General features: G+C 35.6%; 1 protein-coding gene across 1 annotated transcript; it reads left to right on the top strand.

Moving 5' to 3' along the window:
• The first annotated feature begins 422 nt into the window (after positions 1-422).
• LOC145219374 (uncharacterized) lies at positions 423-16,384 on the top strand. Its single transcript, XM_080086746.1, has 4 exons — positions 423-1,436; positions 3,001-3,778; positions 6,473-7,144; positions 13,980-16,384. Exons 1-4 carry the CDS (start codon positions 913-915, stop codon positions 14,922-14,924), a joined length of 2,919 nt encoding a protein of 972 aa, XP_079942872.1. The 5' UTR covers positions 423-912; the 3' UTR covers positions 14,925-16,384.
• Positions 16,385-23,311: the final 6,927 nt, after the last annotated feature.

The raw sequence follows: 23,311 nt of genomic DNA on the forward strand, positions 1-23,311 counted from the left end.
TACGGTTGTTGGATTTAGTTACTTTGAGCTGAGTGCCAGATTGCAGTTGTTTTGGCAGTTGAATGTTTTAGCCTTGTGTCTTGTGTGTCATAAAATTTACTTGGTGGAACTAGGTCATGTTTATAGATTGATTTTGCATTAGTTGGTTTGGTATAGTTTCGGAGTCTTGTTATCGGACACATACAAAACACTATGTTTGGTACTGTACGAACTATTTTGCCGTTTTCGTCCGGTATAAGTTACAAACGTAATCGGACACGCAGGAAAAGGAAGTTGTTGCACAGCTGACTGCCACATCGCGAAGCCAGTTAATGCCAGTTAGTTTATACCTTTAGGATTAGGCCGATTTTTGGTTTCGAAAAAACTTATTTTGCGCCGCACAGCAGGTTTGTCAAGTCATTTTGCTTAACGCCTAATCTGTGTATTGGGATTCAGTTTGAATTTACTTGATATTGTTACATAGTGCTTCGTATTTTGGTCATTACTTCGTGGAAAGGAATATGCAGTACATTTATGGAATTTGTAGTATTACGTGAATATATTTTTGCCTCTACGTTCTTGAGCGTAACAAGTTTGTTCAGTTAGATTTGTGACAAACGATTTTAAAGATAGGATTCGGATGTTCTAAACATATGAGCGCCAAACATAAAAAATTTTGTTCCTGGTATCTTGTTTTAGCTGAAAACACAGTAGTCGCAAGTAAGACAAAACATTTTTTTATAATACCTAAAGAATAAACTTAAAAAAATATGTCATCTCCGGATTTGGTCTCAGAGCAAAGTGACATTTGTGATCAAAGGCTTATTGAAGGTGGAAAAGTAAAACGACATATGCTGAAACACAGCAATGAGAAACTTCAGCGATGTGATGTTTGTGAAAAAACTTTTGACCGAAGTAAAAATTTAGAAACATATGTTGACTCACACTAAGGAGAAATCACATCGATGTGATGTTTGTGAAAAATGTTTTGCTCGATGTGGAGATTTGAAAACACACATGTTGACCCACACTAAAGAGAAACCACATCGATGTGATGTTTGCGAAAAAAACTTCAGTTTCATTTCCAATTTGAAACAACACTTGTTAACCCACACCCAAGAGAAACCTCATCGATGTGATGTTTGTGAAAAATGGTTTGCTCGATGTGGAGATTTAAAAAGACACATGTTAACCCACACCCAAGAGAACCCTCATCGATGTGATGTTTGTGAAAAAAACTTTAGATCAATTTCCAATTTAAAAACACACATGTTGACCCACACAAAAGAGAAACCTCATCGATGTGATGTTTGTGAAAAAGGGTTTGCTCGTATGGGATGTTTAAAAAGACACATGTTGACCCACACTAAAGAGAAACCACATCGATGTGATGTTTGTCGAAAGAGTTTCAGTGACATTTCAAATTTGAAAAGACACATGTTGACTCACAACAAAAGGTAACTTTATCTGTGTGAAGGTTAGTTGAAATTGCTTTATTTTGTATGGATTTTCTTTCTAAACAGTTTTTGAAAAACATGTACCACACAAAGTAACAATAAAAACGGTGATTCTGCGTACATTTAACGTTGTTCACCAAACCATTTAAATCTACTGTAGTTTAAGTTCGGCGCCAGTCGATGGGATATTCGACTCCTTTACATTAGTAATTTTTTCAAAATATTACAAAAAACACTTTGATCCGATTACGCTATGTTTTACTTGATGAACTCGGTTAAAAATGTTTTGTTAAAATCAATAACGACGAAATATTACCTTGTTTATTTTTACTGACACAAATAAAACTCGAGTTTGTTTACACACCCGGGTAAGCTTCAGCATTGTGTATGTTTTCGTTTAATATTGTTTTGAATTTCAATTGGGCGAAAAAGTGATATTTTACTTGTATTGAACAACAATCAACACGTTGATGTACGTTACCTTTGGTTTAGAATTTGTAACACGTTGAGTCAGCAGGTCGCAGTCGTTTATAGTATTACATATAAGTTATGTTAAATTTTATATCGTATGATGATGATTCAGTGGTTATGAAAATATTGAAAGTGTTGAGTGTTTAATAGTTTAATCAAATCAACTCTAGAAAAAAATTGTTGCACAGTTTGCAAGCCGGTGCATTGTTCAGAAAACATTACAATGCTCCAACGAATCTGTATGTTACGTTTGCAAACTTTCGGTAAACAGACCACACAATCGGTAAACATGCGACTGATTATATTCGTTAACTTAGGAAGGTGAGGCAAAGTGACAAAAGCACGCTCTTTGGACTGAATCTTTTTCCGTGCAACCTTAGTTTTTCGGTCACTGATAATGCAGTTCGGGTAGCCGTTTAACTGCAGGGCCTCGTGTACCCTTCGCAATTCAGTTTTACTGCCCATAACATGCTACCGTCCATAATTACACTATTAACTTTTCTGGTGCCAAGGTATTGACGAGGGAAAGGCGCCCGTTCGCTGATCTGTCCGGCACTTTGATATACAAAGGCTTTGGTTTAAACCGTGGTAGGACTTCAACCGTATGTGCTGGTTAGTTTCTAGACTGGATGTGCTGGTTGGTTTCTAGACAAAAACGAGCATATTTTATCCTTGGATACAGAAATTTCGAGACTCCTGGACGGCACACTTTTGTTAAGCGTGCATCACAAACGAACCAGTATTACAAGGCACCTACAGTTTAAAATGAGTATAAAAACAGATGTTCTAATGCCGATTAGCTATAGGTCGCATTTACAACACTTAACTAGGAATTTTATCCACGTTTTATCAACGTATTATCGCCGTTTTCGCGCCAGTGTCTTTTTATGTTTACTCGCGGGGTGCTATAAGAACGACTGTTTGGGTAGCTCACGTTACCCTGGTGTAGACCCCCGTATAAGCGGTCGAAACACCGTATGACTTGTTCACATTTGCCAGGCAAAAGAAAAGTCTATCTTTTTTCAGCTCACAACGTACCAATCGCAGATCAGCATAACGATTTTTTTATAACACCTGAATAACTAATTTAAAGAGAGATGACATCAACGGATTTGGGCGTGGATGAAGCTGATATTTGTGATCAGAGGTTTTTGGAAGGTGGAAATGTAAAACGACATATGCTGAAACACAGCATTGAGAAACTTCAGCGATGTGATGTTTGTGAAAAAACTTTTACCCAGAGTTCGACTTTAAAAAGACACATGTTGACTCACACCAAAGAAAAACCTTATCAGTGTACTGTTTGTGGAAACACATTTATTCGGCTTGGAATATTGAAACAACACATGGTGACACACACCAATGAGAAACCTCATCGGTGTGACGTTTGTGAAAAACGGTTTGCGCGTAAAGATGTTTTGAAAAAACACATGTTGGTTCACATAGATGAGAAGCCTTATCGATGTGATCTTTGTGATACTGGATTTACACAGAGTGGAAATTTAAAAAGACACTTGTTGACTCACACTAACGAAAAACCTTATCGATGTGTTGTTTGTGAAAAGAGATTCAGGATTAATTCAAATTTGAAAACACACATGTTGACCCACACTAAAGAGAAACCTTTTCGATGTGATGTTTGTGAAAAAGGGTTTGCTCGTAGTGGAGATTTGAAACAACACATGTTGATTCACACTAATGAGAGACGATATCGATGTGATACTTGTGGTAAAAAAATCACTCAACATGGAAATTTGAAGACACACATGTTGATTCACACTAAAAAGAAACCTCATCGATGCGATGTTTGTTACAAAACATTTACCCACTCTGGAAATTTGAAAAGACACATGTTGACTCACCAGAAAGTGTAACTTTACCGGTGTGATGTTCATAAAAATGTTTACTTGGGCTAAAACATTGCCTTTTTGTGCGGATTTTGTTTCCTAACAAGAAACATGTATCTCACAGAGCAACAATAATAAAGGTCACCCTATGTACAGTTAACGTTGTTCACCAAACCATTCAAATCTTGCATAAATTATGTGGGAAATTTGGCAGCTGTCAATGAAATATCCGATTGCTTTAAATTAGGAATGCCTTTACAATATTACAAAAAAAATTCTCGTTTGGTGCTGTTTTGTATTTTCAGTGGTCGTATTTCAAAATGACTTTTTACTGGGATTGAACAACAATAAACACGTTGTACATAATGTACATTACTTTCAAAATTTTTATAATATTATAGGCGTTGAATGTTTAACAGTTTAAACCAATTAACTCTAGTTTGACATTGGGTAAAATGTTTAAACAGACAAACCTAAATAGAAAATTCAAGATTAAATTGAAACACATTGGTATCAGAAAATTCTGGGATGAACAGTGAGAAGCTTTTAGGACATGGTCTCCAATGAAGCAAGTTCTTGTCGCTTCATACGCCTTCGGTTTATGGCAAGTTAAAGAATCGGTATGAGGTGTTGACTAATTTCTGTTCAATTCTTTTCAAAAGCGTTTTTGTTGGATTTTATGGAACCTGCCCAAGCTCGTAAAAAACGTTAAAATAATAAAATTACTATGTGAAATTAGTAATGGTCTGGACTATAGTATAAATAGACTATATTAAAAAACTGTAACGTAGTCAGACACGTACATAAATATTGAACAACATAACCTTTTACAAATGGTTATCACTAGTTACTGCTTGGGTTTGTATAATTAGGGACTGAAAGATATAAGTGTGTGCAATAAAAAAAAACTGTTTAAACATGATGCTAAAATTTTTTCCTCATGTTCGTTTTCGCAACAATATTAGTTTGATCAAATTAATATCTGACCGACAAAACGCATTGACAATATGCTTGGTGGTCTATCCTTACCCTGTTACCCCTTTATTTTGCACTTCGATTGTCGGCGAGCACCTTAGTTTTCTAAATAAAATGCTCGACGTCATTTTAGCTCACATAACAGTTTAGGGCTATAAATCATTAAATGTGTATTGTTATATAATTTCAAACCAAAATCGCTTTATATCACGTGGTTTTGTACATTGGTAATCATACAGGATTTTATTGGATGTTATTTCTTAGATTGGTGGAATGCTTATCATACATTCATGCGTTTATACCAAATAGTCCCCTGTGCTGAGTAGCATGCTGTAACACTGGCTAATTAAGCGCATTAAATTGAATTGTCGAACACAATAGATAATCATCATTTATTTTTGCCAACGAACCATGAACCACAGGTTCAAGCTGCTTGACACGCGAAAAAATGCACGGTAGTCAAACTCTCGCTTATTTCTGTGCGGCGATATGAGCGCCCGAAATCTGTTTAGCGCAAAACAAAACAGGAAAAATAAAGCAAGCTAACTTTTTGTAGGTCTGAGTGCAACGTTTGTGCCTTTTTGGGTCCCATTTCGATACTGTTATCTAATTACGAACCCCCTTTGAGCTTTAATTATTTTTGTGCTTTTAATAGTTTAATTGATTATAATCAATCTCGTTATGCGCCAATTAACAAGTTGTCGCGGGACCCTTGATCTAAACTTCAAGCTCCACACCTATTTCCTGGCTCAGTGCAAGCAAAATGCATCATTGGTAAAAAACGAGCTCAAAAATAAACTGTGGCCAAGAAGAAGCAAAAAAATCGGCATTAGCAAAACATGCTACATAACGTTTCTGCTGTCAAGGTGTTAGCGAGTGAAACTGACTTCCACAAGCGAGGTTTTCTAGAGTCGCGGAACATACATTTTCACACTAACACGATAAACGTTAAAACGGACGTTCTAATGCCGATTACTTATCAGTCGGTTTTGCACCATTGAGCTCAGTGTTATGTGATTATCACTCGGCCATTGCGTTTTTACCACCGCGTTTGTGTGTGTTGTGCCGCCCTTGTCGTTATATAACACATTTGAGTTTTCAATTTTTGTCATTACCGTGATGAAGATGTCTCGTATTGGACTTTGAAGTGTCGGCATATTAAAATAAAAACTGCAGGAATAGCCAAAAATGTGTAAAACAATTGTGTATATCCCAACAACTTGTTTCAGTGAATATAGTGTTACTACCAGCACTAGGCACATTGCAAACACGTTTCTTTGAACATCCGGCTTCACCAAGATAATGTCTGCTATCCGATGCAGTCTTTAGCACCCCGAGAGTAAACACCAGAAAGACGTTGGCTCAAAAACGTATATAAAAACCTTTGTTCACCAGTTCCAAGCGACTGATAGCTAATTGACTTTAGAACATCAGTTGTTACGTTAATCTACGATTTTGACCCACGTTTTTATCTTCGTTTTCGCGCCAGTGTCTTCCTCATGTTCACTCTCGGGTTGTTATAACAGCGACTGTGTTGGGAAGCTGACATTACCCTGATGTAGAGACAGCGCGTATATGACGTTGAAAGGTCGGATCAATTGCTTACATTTGTTAGATGAACAAAAAAGTCTATCTTGTTTCATCTTATAACACATAAGTCGTAAAACAGCATAAACATTTTTTATTTATAAAAACTGAATAATTTAAAGAGAGATGAAATCAACGGTTTTGGGCTTGGAATAAACTGATATGTGTAATCAAAGGTTTTTGGAAGGAGGAAACGTAAAACGACATATGCCGAAACACAGCATTGAGAAACTTCAGCGATGTGATGTTTGTGAAAAAACTTTCACCCAGAGTTGGATTTTAAAAAGACACATGCTGACTCACACTAACGCGAAACCGCATCGATGTGATACATGTGATAAAAGATTTGCCCAAAGTGGTGATTTGACAAGACATATGTTGACCCATACCAAAGAGAAACCTTATGGATGTGATTTTTGTAATAAAAGATTTACACACTGTGGAAATATGAAAAGACACATTTTGATTCACACTAAAGAGAAACGTCATCGATGTGATGTTTGTGAAAAAAAGTTTGCTCATGGTGGACATTTGAAAAAACACATGTTGATTCATTCAAACGAGAAACCTTATGGATGTGATGTTTGTGATAAAGGATTTACACAGCATGGAAATTTAAAAACACACATGCTAATTCATACTAAAGAGAAATCTCATCGATGTGATGTTTGTGAGAAACGGTTTGCTCGTGGTATAGATTTGAAAAGACATATGTTGACTCACACTAAAGAAAAACCTTATCAATGTGATGTTTGTAAGAAACGGTTTGCTCGTGGTAGTACTTTGAAAAGACACATATTGATTCATACTAAAGAGAACCCTCATAGATAAGATGTTTGTGTGAAAAAGTTTGCTTATAGTGGAGATTTGAAAATTAACCACTAAAGAGAAGCTCCATTTAAGTATTGCGATTTGTTGTCATTTAACGTTGAACAAACGCCATTTGAATCCACTGCAAATTATGTGAACATTAGGTGCCAGTCTATGGGATATTATGAGATACTTCCTATAGCTCTACGTCTTCATCTGTTTCCAATCATTGGATCCGCAGCGAAATTTACATCTCGTAAGTGTTGCACAGCGAACCTTTTAGCAAACATGACTTAAAAATTGAGGTGCATCGTGTTGTTTGATGAAGGGATAAAATCTACAAATTTTCGTCTGTTTAAACAATAAGTATGAGATAGTTCACTTTGTGTTTGAGCTTTCCTATATTGCAATGGATGAATTGTCAGCATTCAGTCAAAGTACTTGCCAAGTTTCGTATCCAATTGCATTGTAAGATAACAGTTGCACAAGTGTTTGTTCGATGAATCTTAAAAAAGTTGTTGAGATACAAATAATTGAAGACAATTACCTAAAAACAAGCGTGTGGACGTTGAATTTCTTACTTTGCAGCAAATATAAATACTTCACCATGGTTTCGTTAGTGCGCTAAAGACAGGATTGCAAGGCCGTCGTTGTTTTTAAGATTTGTCCTTTTTTGAAGGCTTCAGAAATGGCCTTAACCACTTACCACTCATTTCCCTAAATCACGTCTTTATTGTAGTTAGGTTTACTGTGACATAATAGCTTCTGGCGGTGGATGGATTCTCGCACCCACTATCAACGATAATGATTTAGGTTTGGATGAAAGTTATACTAATTTGTGGTTTGTTACGTCGTCAAAAAACAACAAAAATGTTATGGGTGAAAAAGATTATTTTCTCCACTCGAAAATTGTTCTTACGTGGTTTTTCAATTCCAGATTACATGTTTGTTATCAGCGATCGTTTAAAGCTTTTTAATGCAGCACCATGTAAAGTTAATTGACATTAAACCAAATATTTTCAGTGTTTTATCCCGATGTAAATTCGACGTTGGATCGACTTAATGCAAAATCAACAGAAATTATAACCCAGGCAAAAATTATCTACCCTTTACGCTCGGCCGTTGGCCTCTTGTGCACTGAACGGCAGCCCCTAACTTTTCCCATTCATATAAGTCAAGTTTTTCGATGGCATTTCCATACCTGGTCCTGACTTGGCATAATCATACACCGCCCTCGTCTGATTAATTATTAATGGCGGTTTGGTGCAAAGGATTATGGTACAAAAAGACAAGCATGGCCATGTCACAATTTTGTACGGCGTCGTAGATGTTGCTTGTAAACACTACAGTTTTCATTGATTCGATGCACGTCACATAAAGACAGAAGTTTGACTATTAGGAAAAAAAAGTACTAATCTCTATTGGAATAACATAACATATTGGCTAGTTTGTAATTAAATAATTGCTTAAAGAATGAATTTCATATTACATAAAGCTAGGTGTTGAATTGAATGGATGGTTTGCATAAACGTAAAAAAGTTTTTGTTTTGACGTTCCGTCGACACTTATTACGAAATCGCGTGAATAGTGCCGAACTGTTAATGCAATTTTTAAAGATTTATTTATCAACCAATTGTTCAGCTAAGGGCGTTATGTTTTGGCCGTAAGTGACGCACCCCGCTGGTAGCTACAAAGGCCGACCATCGCACAGTTTTGAGACGTCGATCAATCATGCCTTTGAAGTTTTGCTCTCCCTTTTCGCGCCACAGTGCAACTTTCGAACAAAGGCGCGTTTAAGCTCAAGCAGTGCTATTGGCCAATCGACGAAAAAGGAACTTAGTTCAGTGGTATGACTTAGCTCTGTGAACACATTGTGTTAAAGTGAAAGTTAAGTTGTTGAGGCAGCATGCAGCTTTTCAGTTAAGTCTAGTTTTCGGAATAAACTTCAGGAATATACTTTATTTTGCCTAATCGAACTGCAACATGTTGCTGGACGTCAACTTATTTATGCATGAAAAGGTAAGCACTTGTTGTCCTATAGATTTCGTTGTATCTTTATTTGTACCATAAAAATGTTTTGTAAAATCGATTATATCTATTTTACTTTTTGTTTAGATATCTTCATGGGGCGCACGTCAAACTCAGTTCAGCGGGGAAAGTAAAGATGTGAACGATTGACATTTTCCTAAAACCTTCATTAACACAACAAGGTGCAACCGCTCGTCTTTAGACAATTTGACGACTGCAGCGCTGCAAAATCGAATATTGTGCGTCGACTTTGAGTAACAGTATTTCGTACGTTTAATGTTGATGATTTTTCCTTTTCCGTTCGTATTTGTGGCAATAAAATTAAGATAAAAGCAATATGTGAGTCATAGTCCGTACTCATCCGGAAAGCCGATAGAAAAACTAGCAAGGTGGGTGTCCGGGGCATGTTAGGCAAAGTGTGGCGTAACGACGCAATAAGCTAGGGACTGTCAGGCATGGACCAGGCGAGGGTACCGTTGTATGGCCGTTGGCACGGGACGTACATTGACCAAACATAATCCTGACGTACGCCCCATGCATGGGGGTGTTTCAATGTCAACCCTTAGCCATACATTCATATAAGGTTGAGACACGGTTGTCATGTCCGACCCAGACATGGTTGCACCAGTAAGCCATACGTATTTGGACACGGCCCGGTCATACATTTTTGCTTGGGAAGTTTACTCTCTGATTTCTATCCTTTCGTCTATGGCACCCACCCTTCCAGGCTGCAGGATGGCAATTTGTTTGGAAACGATTACAGAATTGGAGTAAGTTGATTAAACGTTGATGATTTTGTTGAACAATTAACAAAGTGCGTAATGTACTGTAGATCTACTTTAACCCAAATCAAAATTGTTATCCATACGATTATGAATCAAACTGTCGAAAAAAGTAATGTTAACGTTCGCAGCATTACGAACACTTTGATCTACACGCGGAATTAATGGGTTTAACGGCACGTGTTAACATAAAAACACTTTCGGCCTAAAACAAAACGAAAACCGTAACCGAAATTGACATGGATGTGATATATTTTTATTTTCCAAATAATATTTTGTGACAGTTTATAATCGTATCAACAGCGTTGTAAGCTTTTTTTAATTTTAGCTGATAGCAAATTGCATATTTTATTTTGCCGTTCACGTGGTGTAATGCTAAACCAAATGCTAGTTGTTTTATTAAGAACTTGTATTTTTGCCAACGTTTCGCTCACCAGACCGGTCACCGTAGCAGCTGAATGAGTGTGTAACATCACGCCGCGTAGTTGATACCTAAATTGGAATTCAAAGCACAGGCTAAGTATACGCTGCTAAACGTTAATTGATTGACTGCATGCTCTGAGTCAAACTAGTCAATAGCTTACTGTAACACAAACTCGTACAAACGTCGGAGATCGCACCTACACAACTAATTTCTGTCTACATTATTTTGTGTACGCGCAACAACTGGTCATAGTAAGCCAGATTAAACGTCAGCTAAGAAATTTCACTTGCAGATATAAGGCCGATGCTAGGCTTAGAAAACATTATAATGTAACGCAAAGGTCTCTTATATCTGTGAATTTGTTAAAACAAAGTATAATTAAATCCCTGTAGTGGGATTCCATCGCATGTTAGATTTTTCTGGTCTGCTCCTTGTGCAAATTTAAGCGAGATTGACAGATATTGCAATTAATGTCTTACAGTATTTCGTTTGATTATGTTTCTTGATGGTAATATTTCCTAAAATTCAATTGTTTCAAAGTTTGCCTTAATTTCTATGTGGAAAATTTCTGAATTTCTTTTCCTTTATGCTGAACAATGTCGCATCATCAGTGTTTTAAAATATGGTATAGCTTGAAGCAGTTTTTCTTTGCGTTGTAAATATACTTAAGATTCGTGGTTCCGCTCGTAAGAACATATCCTAGAAGCAACACTTTTCAACACTTAACTTTTAAATAAACACTAACAACCCTTAATTTTTCTGCATTAATAAAAGGCAAATGAACCCCGGCTGAGGATTCTCTGGTACTCCGATTTGTACACTTCTCGTCAGCAGTTTGGTGATGACGAGTAAATGACTTTTTCGTAACACACAAAGCAAAAACGTTTGAAAATTAATTTTGCATAATATAAAAACGAATAAATGTAATCAAATAGTTAACATTTGGAAAAACAACTTGTAAACTACTTGTTGGCTTGCATCACGCAATTTGAGGTGTTAACTGACACTTTGTGCAATTTCGTTTCCCTATTCAGAAAAACGCTTCGTCCCACTGTTGTGTACAACCACATGCAAAGTGTTCACACGCGTCACTGTAGCTGAATGAGTGTGTAACATCACGCATAGTTGACACCTAAATTGTCATTCAAAAACCAGTCAAAGCATACGCTGCCAACCGTTCTATTGGAAAAAAACGCCACATATACCATTCGTCCCTGACTGCATGCATGCCCTTGGTCAAACTAGCTAATTGCTTCCTGTAATACAAAAAAGTGAAAACGTCGGAGGTCACAGCTGCATAACTGATTACTGTCTAAATTAGTTTGTGAACGCGATGCAAATGGAAACAGTAGCCCTGTTGAGGGATTTTCAGTAGCGAGGCAAAGCAAGTGGAAAGTTTAATTGGTTTGTTAAGACGATTTTTTCACAGGCTTCATATTTGACCAGCAGTTAGGTTAATTTGAGTGTGTAATATGACTGCAGTTGTAAATAAAGCGAAAGTTAGTATTACTTGTAATATTTTCCACAAATGTAATAAAATCGGCGCAGAAGTGTTTTCACCGATGTGTTAGTACCTGACCAACTGAAATGATTTTTCACATGTCTTAATTAACCGTTTTGACTAATCAGTTACCAGTCCCCAGGCCCAGTTTATGACCACTATAAATGACTCTTGTAATTGAACACGCTGGGAAAGGAAATTGTTGCACAGCTGACTGCCGCGTCGCTAAGCCACTTGATCAGATCAGCACGTATGAGACACAATGCGGTTAAGTAAAACCATGTTAATAAGCACACGCATAGTTATTTTACTGCCTTGTTCCACAAACAATATTTGTGACCGAAAGCGTGTGAATTAGGATTCTATTGAACACGATACTATCTACTGCACGATAAAACGGTAAGTTAGAATAAATCTCATTAGCAAATAGTCAGGCAGCTTGATCAGCAACTTGTATGTCAGTTGTGTCACATTAGTTCACACAAACAAGTATGTCGCAGTAAGTAAAAAAGTTTCTATGGTATATTAAAATAAAAATAAGAAAGACTTTGTCACGTGTGTTTAAAAACTTGGTTGTTTGTCACATTGGCTACAGGGAGTTGCTTTAGGTTAAAGTTACACGGATATCGCGCATAATTAAATACCCGATTTATGAAAGTACTGAACAACGCATTTTGATTTTACCAGCGACAGTGGACTGTATAACGGTTTGGCCCAGTTCGGACCCGGACCATTATAATTAACGCTTGTAATCTGACACGCTGGAAAAGGAAATTGTTGCACAGCTGACTGCTGCATTGCGAAGCAAGATAATGCCGATCGCTCAACACTTCAGTCGAAAATTAGTCCATACGTAATTAAGTGTTTGTTCTGTTTAAAACTTGTGTTTGGTTCTGTTAACTTTGTAATGTTTTCAACAAAGCAAGTCCAGAAATGGTCCACAAAAGTTTCGTTTCTTTGTTGTGATGGCTTACATTTTATTTTATTTTGTTAAATTCTGACATAAAAATATAAGCAGCTTGTTTCAAAATTGCTTCAAATCAGACTACCTTTTTTACTAAAAGAAGCATTGAGCTTTTAGTAACTGTACACAAACATGAAAAATATGAAGTATTACGTTTTTGCTGTCAACAAAGTTTTGTTGTTTTGCTGCTTACGAACAACGCGCACAATGCTCTTTGTACGTCAAAAAAAATCTTCCAGTGTTTTGATAGTTAGAACAAAAATTGCCAACTTCATCGATTATAGAATCCTAAAGTTTGAAGAAATCGATTCTTTTTGTTATTGGATTTTGTTACTGGTTGAGTCTGACATATAATTAAGTTCTTGTCAAATAATTTTGATTTTCCCTCAGTTGGTTTGTCCTAGTTGCGAACCAATATAAGTGAGGGGTAATCTACACGCTGGAAAAGGAAGTTTTTAAATAGCTGGCTGCCACATCGCTAAGTAGTTGATACTAGTTTAGTGGTTCCCAACCTTTTTTGCTACATTCCTCCCTTTGCCCATTTTCGAACTATCCATTCCTCCCCATAAGACGAAAAACAAATATAACTTAAAAAATTATAACAATTTGAAATAGACCTTATAGCTAGGGATGTCCATTTCAGAATCCTTTACAACTAGTTTCAAATTTAAACCGGGTCCAAATTATAATGGACATAATAATGTATTAAAAAAACACTTCCCCTGAACTCATTTCTTCCCTTTGGAGGAATTCCTCCCCGGTTGGGAGCCGCTGTACTAGCTAGTTGGAAATTCACTTGTGAATTATGCTTTGTAGATAGTTAATCACATTAGTGTTTGTTCTGTATATTTGAATCTCATTACTCAAGTGTAGTATTATCCAATATATTTACCTTTGCACACATGTTGTTGGAAATTTGTAGTATGAAGTCGATATAGGTTTGCTTCTACTTTCCGGTACGTAGTAAGTTTGTTCAACTAAAATTATGTCAAACAATATTACACATAACATTTCCATGTTTTAAACTTCGGAACAGCAATTAAAGCATTCAGAACAATAGTAAAATTACTAACAACTTTCTTCAGGTCATAACATAGTACTCATGATTCAGAGAAAACTTTTTGTTATAATACCTGGACAACTAATTTGACGAGATGGAATTTCAGGATTTTAAAATCGAGCAAAGTGATGTATATGATCTGAGGTTAATTGAACGTGGAAATATAAAACGACATAAGCTGAAACGCTGTCTTCCGAAACTTCATCGATGTGATGTTTGTGAAAAAACTTTTATCCGAAGTGGAACTTTGAAAATACATATGTTGACTCACACTGGAGAAAAAACACATCGATGTGTTGTTTGTGATAAAGGGTTTGCTCGTGGTGTATACTTAAAATCACACATGTTGACCCACACCAAAAAGAAACTTCATCGATGTGATGTTTGTGAAAAGAGTTTCAATTTTAGTTCAAATTTGAGAAGACACATGTTGACCCACGCCAAAAACAATCCTTATCGATGTGATACTTGTGATAAAAGATTTACACTAAGAGGAAGCTTGAACACCCACATGTTGATTCACACTAAACAAAAACCTCATCGATGTGTTGTTTGTGAAAAAAAATTCAGTATCATTTCAAATTTAAAAACGCACATGTTGACCCACACTAAACAAAAACCTCATCGATGTGATTTTTGTGAAAAGAGTTTCAGTGTCAGTTCAACTTTGAAAACACACATGTTGACACATACTAAAGCGAAACCACATCGATGTGATGTTTGTGAAAAGAAATTCAGTATTATTTCAAATTTGAAAAGACACATGTTGACTCACACTAAAGAGAAACTTTTTCGATGTGAAATTTGTGATAAAAAGTTTTCCCGAAGTGGAAATTTGAAAAGACACATGTCAACCCACACTAAAGAGAAACCACATCGATGTGATGCTTGTGGAAAGAGTTTCAGTGACATTTCAAGTTTGAAAAGACACATGTTGACTCACACTAAAGAGAAACCACATCGATGTGATGCTTGTGGAAAGAGTTTCAGTGACATTTCAAATTTGAAAAGACACGTGTTGGCTCACAACCTAAAGTAACTTTACCGTTGTGATGTTCATTAAAAGGTTAACGTAGGCTCCAAGTTGCCTTTTGTATGGATTTTGATTCTAAACAATGTGAAAAAAACATGTACCACACAAAGTAACAATAGAAACGGTAACTCCATGTAGCCTACATTTGACGTTGTTCACCTAACTATTTTAATCTACAGTAATTTAAGTTCTGCCCCAGTCCGTGGGATATTCGATTGCTGTACATTAGGAATTTATTCACAGTATTACAAAAACAACACTTAGCTTCAATCACGCAATCATTTGCTTTATAAACGCTGTCGAAAATTTTTGAATAAAATCAATCATAACCAAGCAATGCATTGTCGGTTTTCACAAACGCAAGTAAACAACATATTCGTTTTGAACGTCATGGCAGACCAGCATTATTTTTGTATATAATGTGTATGTGTGACCATCTCTATTTTCATGCAAAATAATGTACCTGATCTAATACATTGTATATCAAAATTATATCCAAAAACCAGTTTCGATAATCAATCCGTAGTTTGTTCCATAAACGAAGGACAAAAATCAGCTCATCTGCTTCGAAAACAGAAATATTTTGTTTTCACAATTCATTCTCATGCTGTACAAAACTTTCCTATTCCGGTCTAGTTCAATATCTGTCTAAATCATTAATATGGAACGACAACCTGAACTGACGTAACGTATTTACATTGTTGAGGTGTTTTGATTTTTTGTAACAAAATCAACCAGTTTAAAAGTGCTTTCATCAATAAACATCACTTTTCTTCACTTTGCAGCTGTCCAACATCGGTATTTGTTAAAAAAAGTTAAAGCATTTTCTTCCTCATTGCTGCAGTGAGCATGGGCTTCTTTGCTGCACGGCGACATGGTAGCTTAAGATAGGGCAAAATTGTGCAAGACAGAAAAAATATTTGTAAGAAGGTTTCAAATGCCATCTAAATTACGTAAACTTGTAATCTTGTGTGTAGGAACTCCATGTTTTGCTTTTATTGACAAAAATTATTGGTTATTTTTCCTCAAATAAGCCATGGAAAAACCTCCAAAATACCAATTGGACCATCTAATCAAACAAAAGTTTTTACACATCTGCAAAATGGCAATCAACTCGACAAATGATGCAGTTTGAGTCCCACCAAACAAGTAGTTGTCAAATTTACCCAAAAAGAAAAAGTGAAACAACTTTTTTCTGTTCTTACCTGTTTGGATGGTGCACGGAAAATTCCTATAAAACTCCCTACAAATAAGCAATATAATTTTGTTTTTAAGAACTCTTATGCAAACTTGACGTTGATAAGAAATGGAAATTATTTCATGGAAAATTAATAAACATTAAAACAAGTAATTTAAACATCAAAAAGTTATTAAAATTATTTAAAGAACAAATATCTCTATCATAAAAGATGATCTAAGGTAGCGGTATCCAAATTAATGGTGTGGATTTTTTTTTTTTTTTTTAACTTTACTTTATGTTTCTTACCAAAAGCAATTTCATAAATATTAGGAAACACAACACAGACCAAGACCTAGACAACATTGCAGTTAGGAATCAAGTCGAAAAATACACAAGTTATTTCACTAATAAAGCTTGTTACTCGTATCGTATCTACAAACGAATTGTTGACAACAAAATACAAAATGGCGTTTACACTCGGTTTCGATCAAACACATATTTTAAGTTTCTGTCTAAGCTGATAAAGTGGTTGTGCCATGAGTCGTAGCAGCCATGGGCGTAGCAGCCAGAGCTTGTACTATTACATAGTATAACGTAATGTGAGAGAGTGTAAGACAAAATATATACTAAACCAACCTAACTAAACCACGTAGCTAACGATAAAATCCAATAACTGTTTATAAATTTTGGCAAGATTTAAACATGAGTCATGATTATCAGAATAATGATGCTGGTGCTTACAAAAATATTGGATAAATCGAGGCGACATTCGACAAGCTGTAACTAACAAAAAGAAACCAGGAACAATGAACATTGTTCGAAAATGACAGTTAAACATTGAGTGTTAAAAATATTTTAGATTTCCGAAACGATTCCATATTAACCGAGTTTTATTAATAAGCTGTGACAGGCTCACTATTTTGCACTATAACAACGTAATAAAGAATAAATCAATAAAAATATTTTTTTAAAGTAGTTTACACAAAGCTTATAAGCTTTGTATATTATATTTCAGATGAATATGTTTCAATGAAATCTACAGTTGAAACTGTTCATGATTATGGTAAGTCAGTTTTCAAAACCCTAAAAACCGAAACAAAAACAATTTAGGCCGTATGTTTAATTTACACTTAAGTTCTACGTTTGTTAACTTTCTACTTTTTCCCGATGAACTAAGTTTTAGGATCATTGTGTATACTACGCAGAACCTGATACAATTCCACCAAGTAATCAACCTCAGGAGAAGTCTTCAAAAACTGTAATCATCGTCTTATTTCTGTGATTGTACTCCTTGTTTTTTTTTTGTTAGTTGTTGCACTAGTGTTTTCCCTTACAAGTTCTGACGCGAATTAATTACTGATTTCTTTCCGTCCTTGATCAACATTGCATTTATGCTGCTCAATTTGTGCAATTTTGATAATTTCTCATGTTTTTACTTCACAATTTTACAATTCGCTTGACAGTAATAGAGCAATAATGTTGTGTTGTGATGGCTTGTTGTATTATTGATTAATTCCACTGCAAATGCATCAATGGTGTTCGTGTTAGCAAACAACTGCTGTGGTATTTCTACTTCTTCTGTTACATGTTAGATTGTATTACACGGAGGAGGCGTGGTTTTTCGTGGACTTAAAAAGTTTTACATCGAAATGGTCAGTTTAGATCGACATTTTGGTGTCTGTTTGTTTGAGTTATCTGTTTGGTACGATCAAACCCTTGGTGCACAAAATCGTTTATTAACTAATCCAGTTAGCAGATAATAAGTAAGCGTTCAACGCAAGTTTTGTTCAGTGAAGTGTAACAAAAAATTTGACTCGATGGTGTCAAATCCCTTTACCGTTGTCCTTACTGATATCCATTGCAACATATACTGTTCATGGGATCAGCTACCAATCCTTTGAAACAATGGGCTTGATTCAATGAACAATACCATACCATGTTATCAATGTGCCCAATAAAAAAGTATTTATCATAAGCAGGCCAGGATTTGTAATGTAGGTACAGTTTGAGTAAATAATTTTTCGAGTTAGAGAGTTCCAATTGCAGAATGAGTTAAACTTGTTAATGATAAATTTTCGTATAATTTCTATTTTACCTAAGCAATTTAAAGCTATATCAAACTGATATTAAAGCTTTCGATAGTCGTTTGAGTTTAGTGCAAAGTAATTATTAAAAATTATCAATATTTGTCTAAAGACCTCATTTCGAACATTGCATTGGTTAATCTGGGTTTGATTTCGAACCTTGCGTTGCAGTCTAACGCCGTATTTAATTGCGCTACATATGTGTGACGTAATAATAGAACGGAAAGGCTGGATAGGCGCCGATCGTTGACTTTAGATGCTTGCTGCAACAAATTGCTTGTTGCTGCCATCCTTAGTAATCAGTGTTGAAAAGCGAATTGATTGTTTATATTAAAGGCAAGCACTGAAAACCCTCTATAAATTTTAAGGTTTACTTGGCCACTTGAGTGACCACTATGCACACTTTCAATTACCTTTTATGGAATTCTCTTGCCCCAAGACACACAGACAATCAGATGTTAACCTGTGTAGTTTCTCATAATGATTCATAATGTTGCAGATTGTGGTAATAGTAAACATTTCTGATATGTACATCAACAATAAAGTACTTACGAATCTGCAGGTAACAAGCAAGCACAACAACATCAACAACAAACGATAAAACCAAGTGTTTCAAAGAAACAATGTTTACAGTACTTTTTTGACAAGGATCTTTTGATGAACAAACCATCAGCAAAAGTCATTACATCCAACAAGTTCTTTACTAAAGTTCTACCCATGCTAAAATGTTTCAACATAACAGAATCAGCGCTCGGTAATTTATCTTTGGATCCTATAAACTTTTGCTTAAAATTTGCCATTAAAATTCGCAAAATGTGTGCTGGCCATTAAAATTCGCAAAATGTGTGCTTCTTTACTTTCCAGATTATCATACTCGCAAAAGATCAGATTTCAAAAGTCAAGCTTTTTTTTAATTTCAAAGCTAGGCAATATTGCAGGGAAAAAACATTATGTTACGTCATTCTCAAAACGAACATCACTAATGGCCAGCAAAGAGCAGCGTTTTCTGTAATATCAAACTAATTTATGGAAAGGTAAGGTGGAAATATGCATGAAATTTTTTAATCACTATTATCAATGAAATTAACAAATAGTTAAAAAAACACTTACTTTGCTGTCGTTTTTTCAGAGGTAAAAGAGTCAGTCATTAATAATTATTATAATAACAAGTTCGTACAAGACTCAAATACTAGCCTGCATTGCGAGTAAACGTTTTCAGTGCAACTTATTAAAGGTTCAGCTAAGGAGTTTTGCAAATTCAGGCATTCATTTTTTTCAGCGTTTATCCAGTAGTAAATTCGATGTTGGATTGGCTTGCAGCAAAATCTACAGAAGTTATGGTTACAATATGGAATGTAGGTAGATTATTTAAATTGCCATGTTTTTTGAAAAATAAAAAAAAGTATTGGTGCCGGTTTATATCCACACAACTCAAGGTTGTTATCCAGACGGAATTGCAGAAAACCGTACATATGTGCATTACTTTTGGATATGGGTTTGTAAAGAACAAGTAAAATAAAAATAGTTTTTGTTAAAACTAATTAAGTGTCTTGGTATTACTACCCGATGGGATTTATGTCTATATTGCCACGATAATTTATGTTTAATGCTTCACAGTACGTCATTTCATAGCAGCTAGCAAAACAGGTCGTATGCTCTGGTGACTATTTAATACCTGTTGACGAGCGCACAACGATTTCCGCACATACAACGTCTCATGTTAAGCAACGCTGGTAAACGCTACGTTAGCACGCGTAAATTATCCAATACTATACAGCTTTCATAAATAGATGATTATTCCTTTAAAACTGTTACGCCTCAAATCACCTGTCTATAGGAACCATCTTCGTACCGTTGCTTTTATCAATCTATTATAACACTTATCGAGTATAAATTAATGTAATCTGAAATCTGTTGAAAGTTTAAGGTGTAGGACATTATATGGGTATGGAATACAAATTAAACCAATTTTGCGTCCGTTAACAACTTTATATATCGTTTTATCAAACTTCTTACTCATTTTATGTTGTCCTAAATTTTGCCCAGCACTAGCACACGTTCATTCATGTGTGACTGGACTCATATTTCAGACATTTCAAACCTACGAATGATTTGTATGGATCGTGCCGTTTTTTAGTAGCAAGGCACTCACCAACATTGGGTTGAGTTTATTTCGCCGGGCAAAATCGTAGCAACACAGATGCGCTAAAAATTCACCAAGCAGGAAATAGTTCCACAACGTCCAGGCGTTGGAAGTTAAGGGCACAATTCATGGATAGATGTCAGACGCGCTGCAGCTACGCAGTTTCCTTCTCGTCTAAAACACTTGTTTAGATTTTCTTAGTCGAGTTGAGTTTATTTTGCTTGGTGAAAGACAAATTAGAGAAGCAATAGCACTAAAAACAACCACCAAGCTGGAAACATCCGCGCAACGTTAAAACGTTATTGAGCGCAAAAAAGTAAAGGGCACAGTTAGTGGATGATGCCAAGTGGCGCTGCAGCTACACCGTATTATAAAGCGTTAAGTGGCTGGGGCTCACAAGAAAATGCGGTTGACGCAGTGTGTGGGTAAACACGACTGGTTGAGTGCCAAAAAAGTAAAGGGCACAATTGGTGGATGATACCAAAACGCGCTGCAGCTACACCATATTATAAAGCGTTATGTGACTGGGGCTAACAAGAAAGTGAGGTTGACACAATGTTGGTAAGCACGATTGATTGAGTGTCAAAATGTGTGGAAAATTGGGTTAGTTTGGCAAAGTTAGCATTGTTACCCAAAACATTTAGACAGAATTGAATAGGTGTCGAAAAAAATAATTTATATCTGTCTAATCATTGCCTCGCGATTCATACCTGCAATGTAGTCACCTTTTTATAAATTGTGAACAGGTCCAGTTATTATATATGCAATATTTTTATGATGGGTAAATAAGGCAACGCCCAATTACGCAATGCAATAGAGCTATCAACAGCAGCAGCATGCGTCTTAATCTGAAATCAAAACAAATCTGTTCACCTTTAGTTAGCTCTATAGAACGGCTGTGACGTAACAAAGGAACAGTGACGCTTTTCTAACGCTTTGGTCGATTTTCCATCTTTTCTTGCGGAAGTCGACATGTCTACACATCTACGTAGGCGCGATTAGCTCAAATTCCTTCTAAATAACAACAAAGGATCTATTCTAAGAGTTTGTTGGTCTATGCATTTAACGTTATTAACAACGTTGGGTTTAGTACGACTCGTTTGCAATTGCGATAGGACATAACAAAATTGCAGGCGCGAGATAACAGAAAAAATGTGCATTAAAAGCTTAATTGCCACTTTTTTGTCTAATATTGTAAATTTGGCATGATGACGTAACGAAGCCCGTTGGGGTAACCGCTTTAGACTTGCAAGTCGTGCATGTAGTAAGCGCTATGCCGGTTGACTGCACGAATCACTTTGATATTACGAAGTAGTACATTGTATAAACGGTATTCATGTTTGCCGTAAAGCTTTTTAGATGAACAGCGGGGAGCAAATGGCCTATCTACGTACTAAGCTATAGTTAAATGCACGAGACTCGTTAGGGAACCCGCCTAAAGCGTACAATGTAGTGTATGAAATAAGCGATTTGGTTGACTGCCAAAAGCTCGTTAAAAATTTCTCTTTATGCGGAAATACAGAATATCTTGTTGCAAAAAGTTTAGGATAACAAATAGTTTAATTTGGGCAAAGCATACAGTTATACTTAAAATACGTGTTAGTTTTACACAAATTACACCTGATCACTCCGCACCGTTCCTTTGTTTTTCGTATTTAAAAAAGAAAAAATTAAACTTTTACTAAACTGAGCAAAATGAGAAAGTTGATATTTCAGCTTTTTCTTGCTTGCTGTTTTCTGGAAATAAAAGGTTGGTGCTTTTGTAATTTATAGTTGCGTGAAATTTGGCGTCCGAAAACCAGTCTGCATAATGTTCACAAATTATAGTATGCTTACTACTTTAAGTGGTTATACCTTACTGTTAACTACATAAAACGAAACACTTAAAAAATTCAAATCAAAATCTGTTTTATAAAACAGATAAAAATATCGACTTCGCTTTATTTTTAGTGCTGTTTGTTACGTTGATTGTGGATGTTACACTAAAACATCTTCTGATAATTCGTTTTGTTGCTACCACGCAAATGGTTTACATCAAGAAGTTAAAGTTGTGATTGTTTTGATTTTCAGGGTACAAGATAATTTACTGCACAACTGAGACTTCATTTCCAAAAACTACATCATCTTTACTTACAACACTGATACACATTGTTTTAACAGGCTACTCCAATGAGCGTTCGAACGGCAATTCTATTGACAGGAATGGCAATTACAAAGATAGTTATGCAATCGAAAACATCTTTGAATCGACAAAGAAGGGCAAGAACAAAATTTTATTTTGCATGTTATGCGCCAGATGCACTTATTTAGGGTTTAATTGAAACAACAATCTGATATCTAAAACTATTGAAGCGGTAAAAATAATATTCTTCCAAAATGTGTGCTTTGAGGTTTACTGCAAAACTGCTAGCATTTTTTAAGGTTATGATGGCGCGCTTTTGGCGAAAAAAAATTGTTTATTTGATTTTTTTCAAACAAATCAGTTTGATTTGTTTAATTATGCGAAAGAAAGTTTCATTGAATTTTTATGTTATTTTAACGTCCAATTTTGCTTGTACTTTTAGAATGTTGCTACTCGTATTACCCCAAGGCATGTTACGATCCATCAGAAAATGGAATAATTCGAGACGGTAAACTATTTATTGCATTCTGAAGAAAACCGTTTATTCTTCACAGCAGAAAACATACTTTAAAAATGTACAGTGTTTAAATCGGTTGTCTGGTTACAAAAAAGAAGGGTTGCATTGAGGTTTTAAACCGTGCAAATCTGAAAAAACTGTTGTACCGTTAGGTGGCTACACTATCCCATATAGCCAATGTTTTGTCACGGTCGGAACAGTGTTCACTTTCTGCATGTTCACAATTATATTCACAATTATAATTTTCACAATTATACCTACAGAGGAGTGTTAACTATTTTAAGTAATAACTTTTTTACCTCAACTTTTGGTTTGTTTGGTCAAAACCTTGTTTTTCTCATGTAATT

This window comes from Phallusia mammillata, chromosome 3, assembly GCF_965637545.1.
Source record: "Phallusia mammillata chromosome 3, kaPhaMamm4.hap1.1, whole genome shotgun sequence".
In the NCBI taxonomy this organism is placed as follows: Eukaryota; Metazoa; Chordata; class Ascidiacea; order Phlebobranchia; family Ascidiidae; genus Phallusia; species Phallusia mammillata.

Excerpts from the sequence above, each read along its gene's own strand:
- LOC145219374 (XM_080086746.1), top strand. The coding sequence starts at position 913 with ATGTTGACTCACACTAAGGAGAAATCACATCGATGTGATGTTTGTGAA. Across the intron at positions 1,437-3,000 it reads ATGTTGACTCACAACAAAAG|AGAGATGACATCAACGGATT; the intron begins GTAACTTTATCT and ends ACTAATTTAAAG. Across the intron at positions 7,145-13,979 it reads CTAAAGAGAACCCTCATAGA|ATGGAATTTCAGGATTTTAA; the intron begins TAAGATGTTTGT and ends TAATTTGACGAG.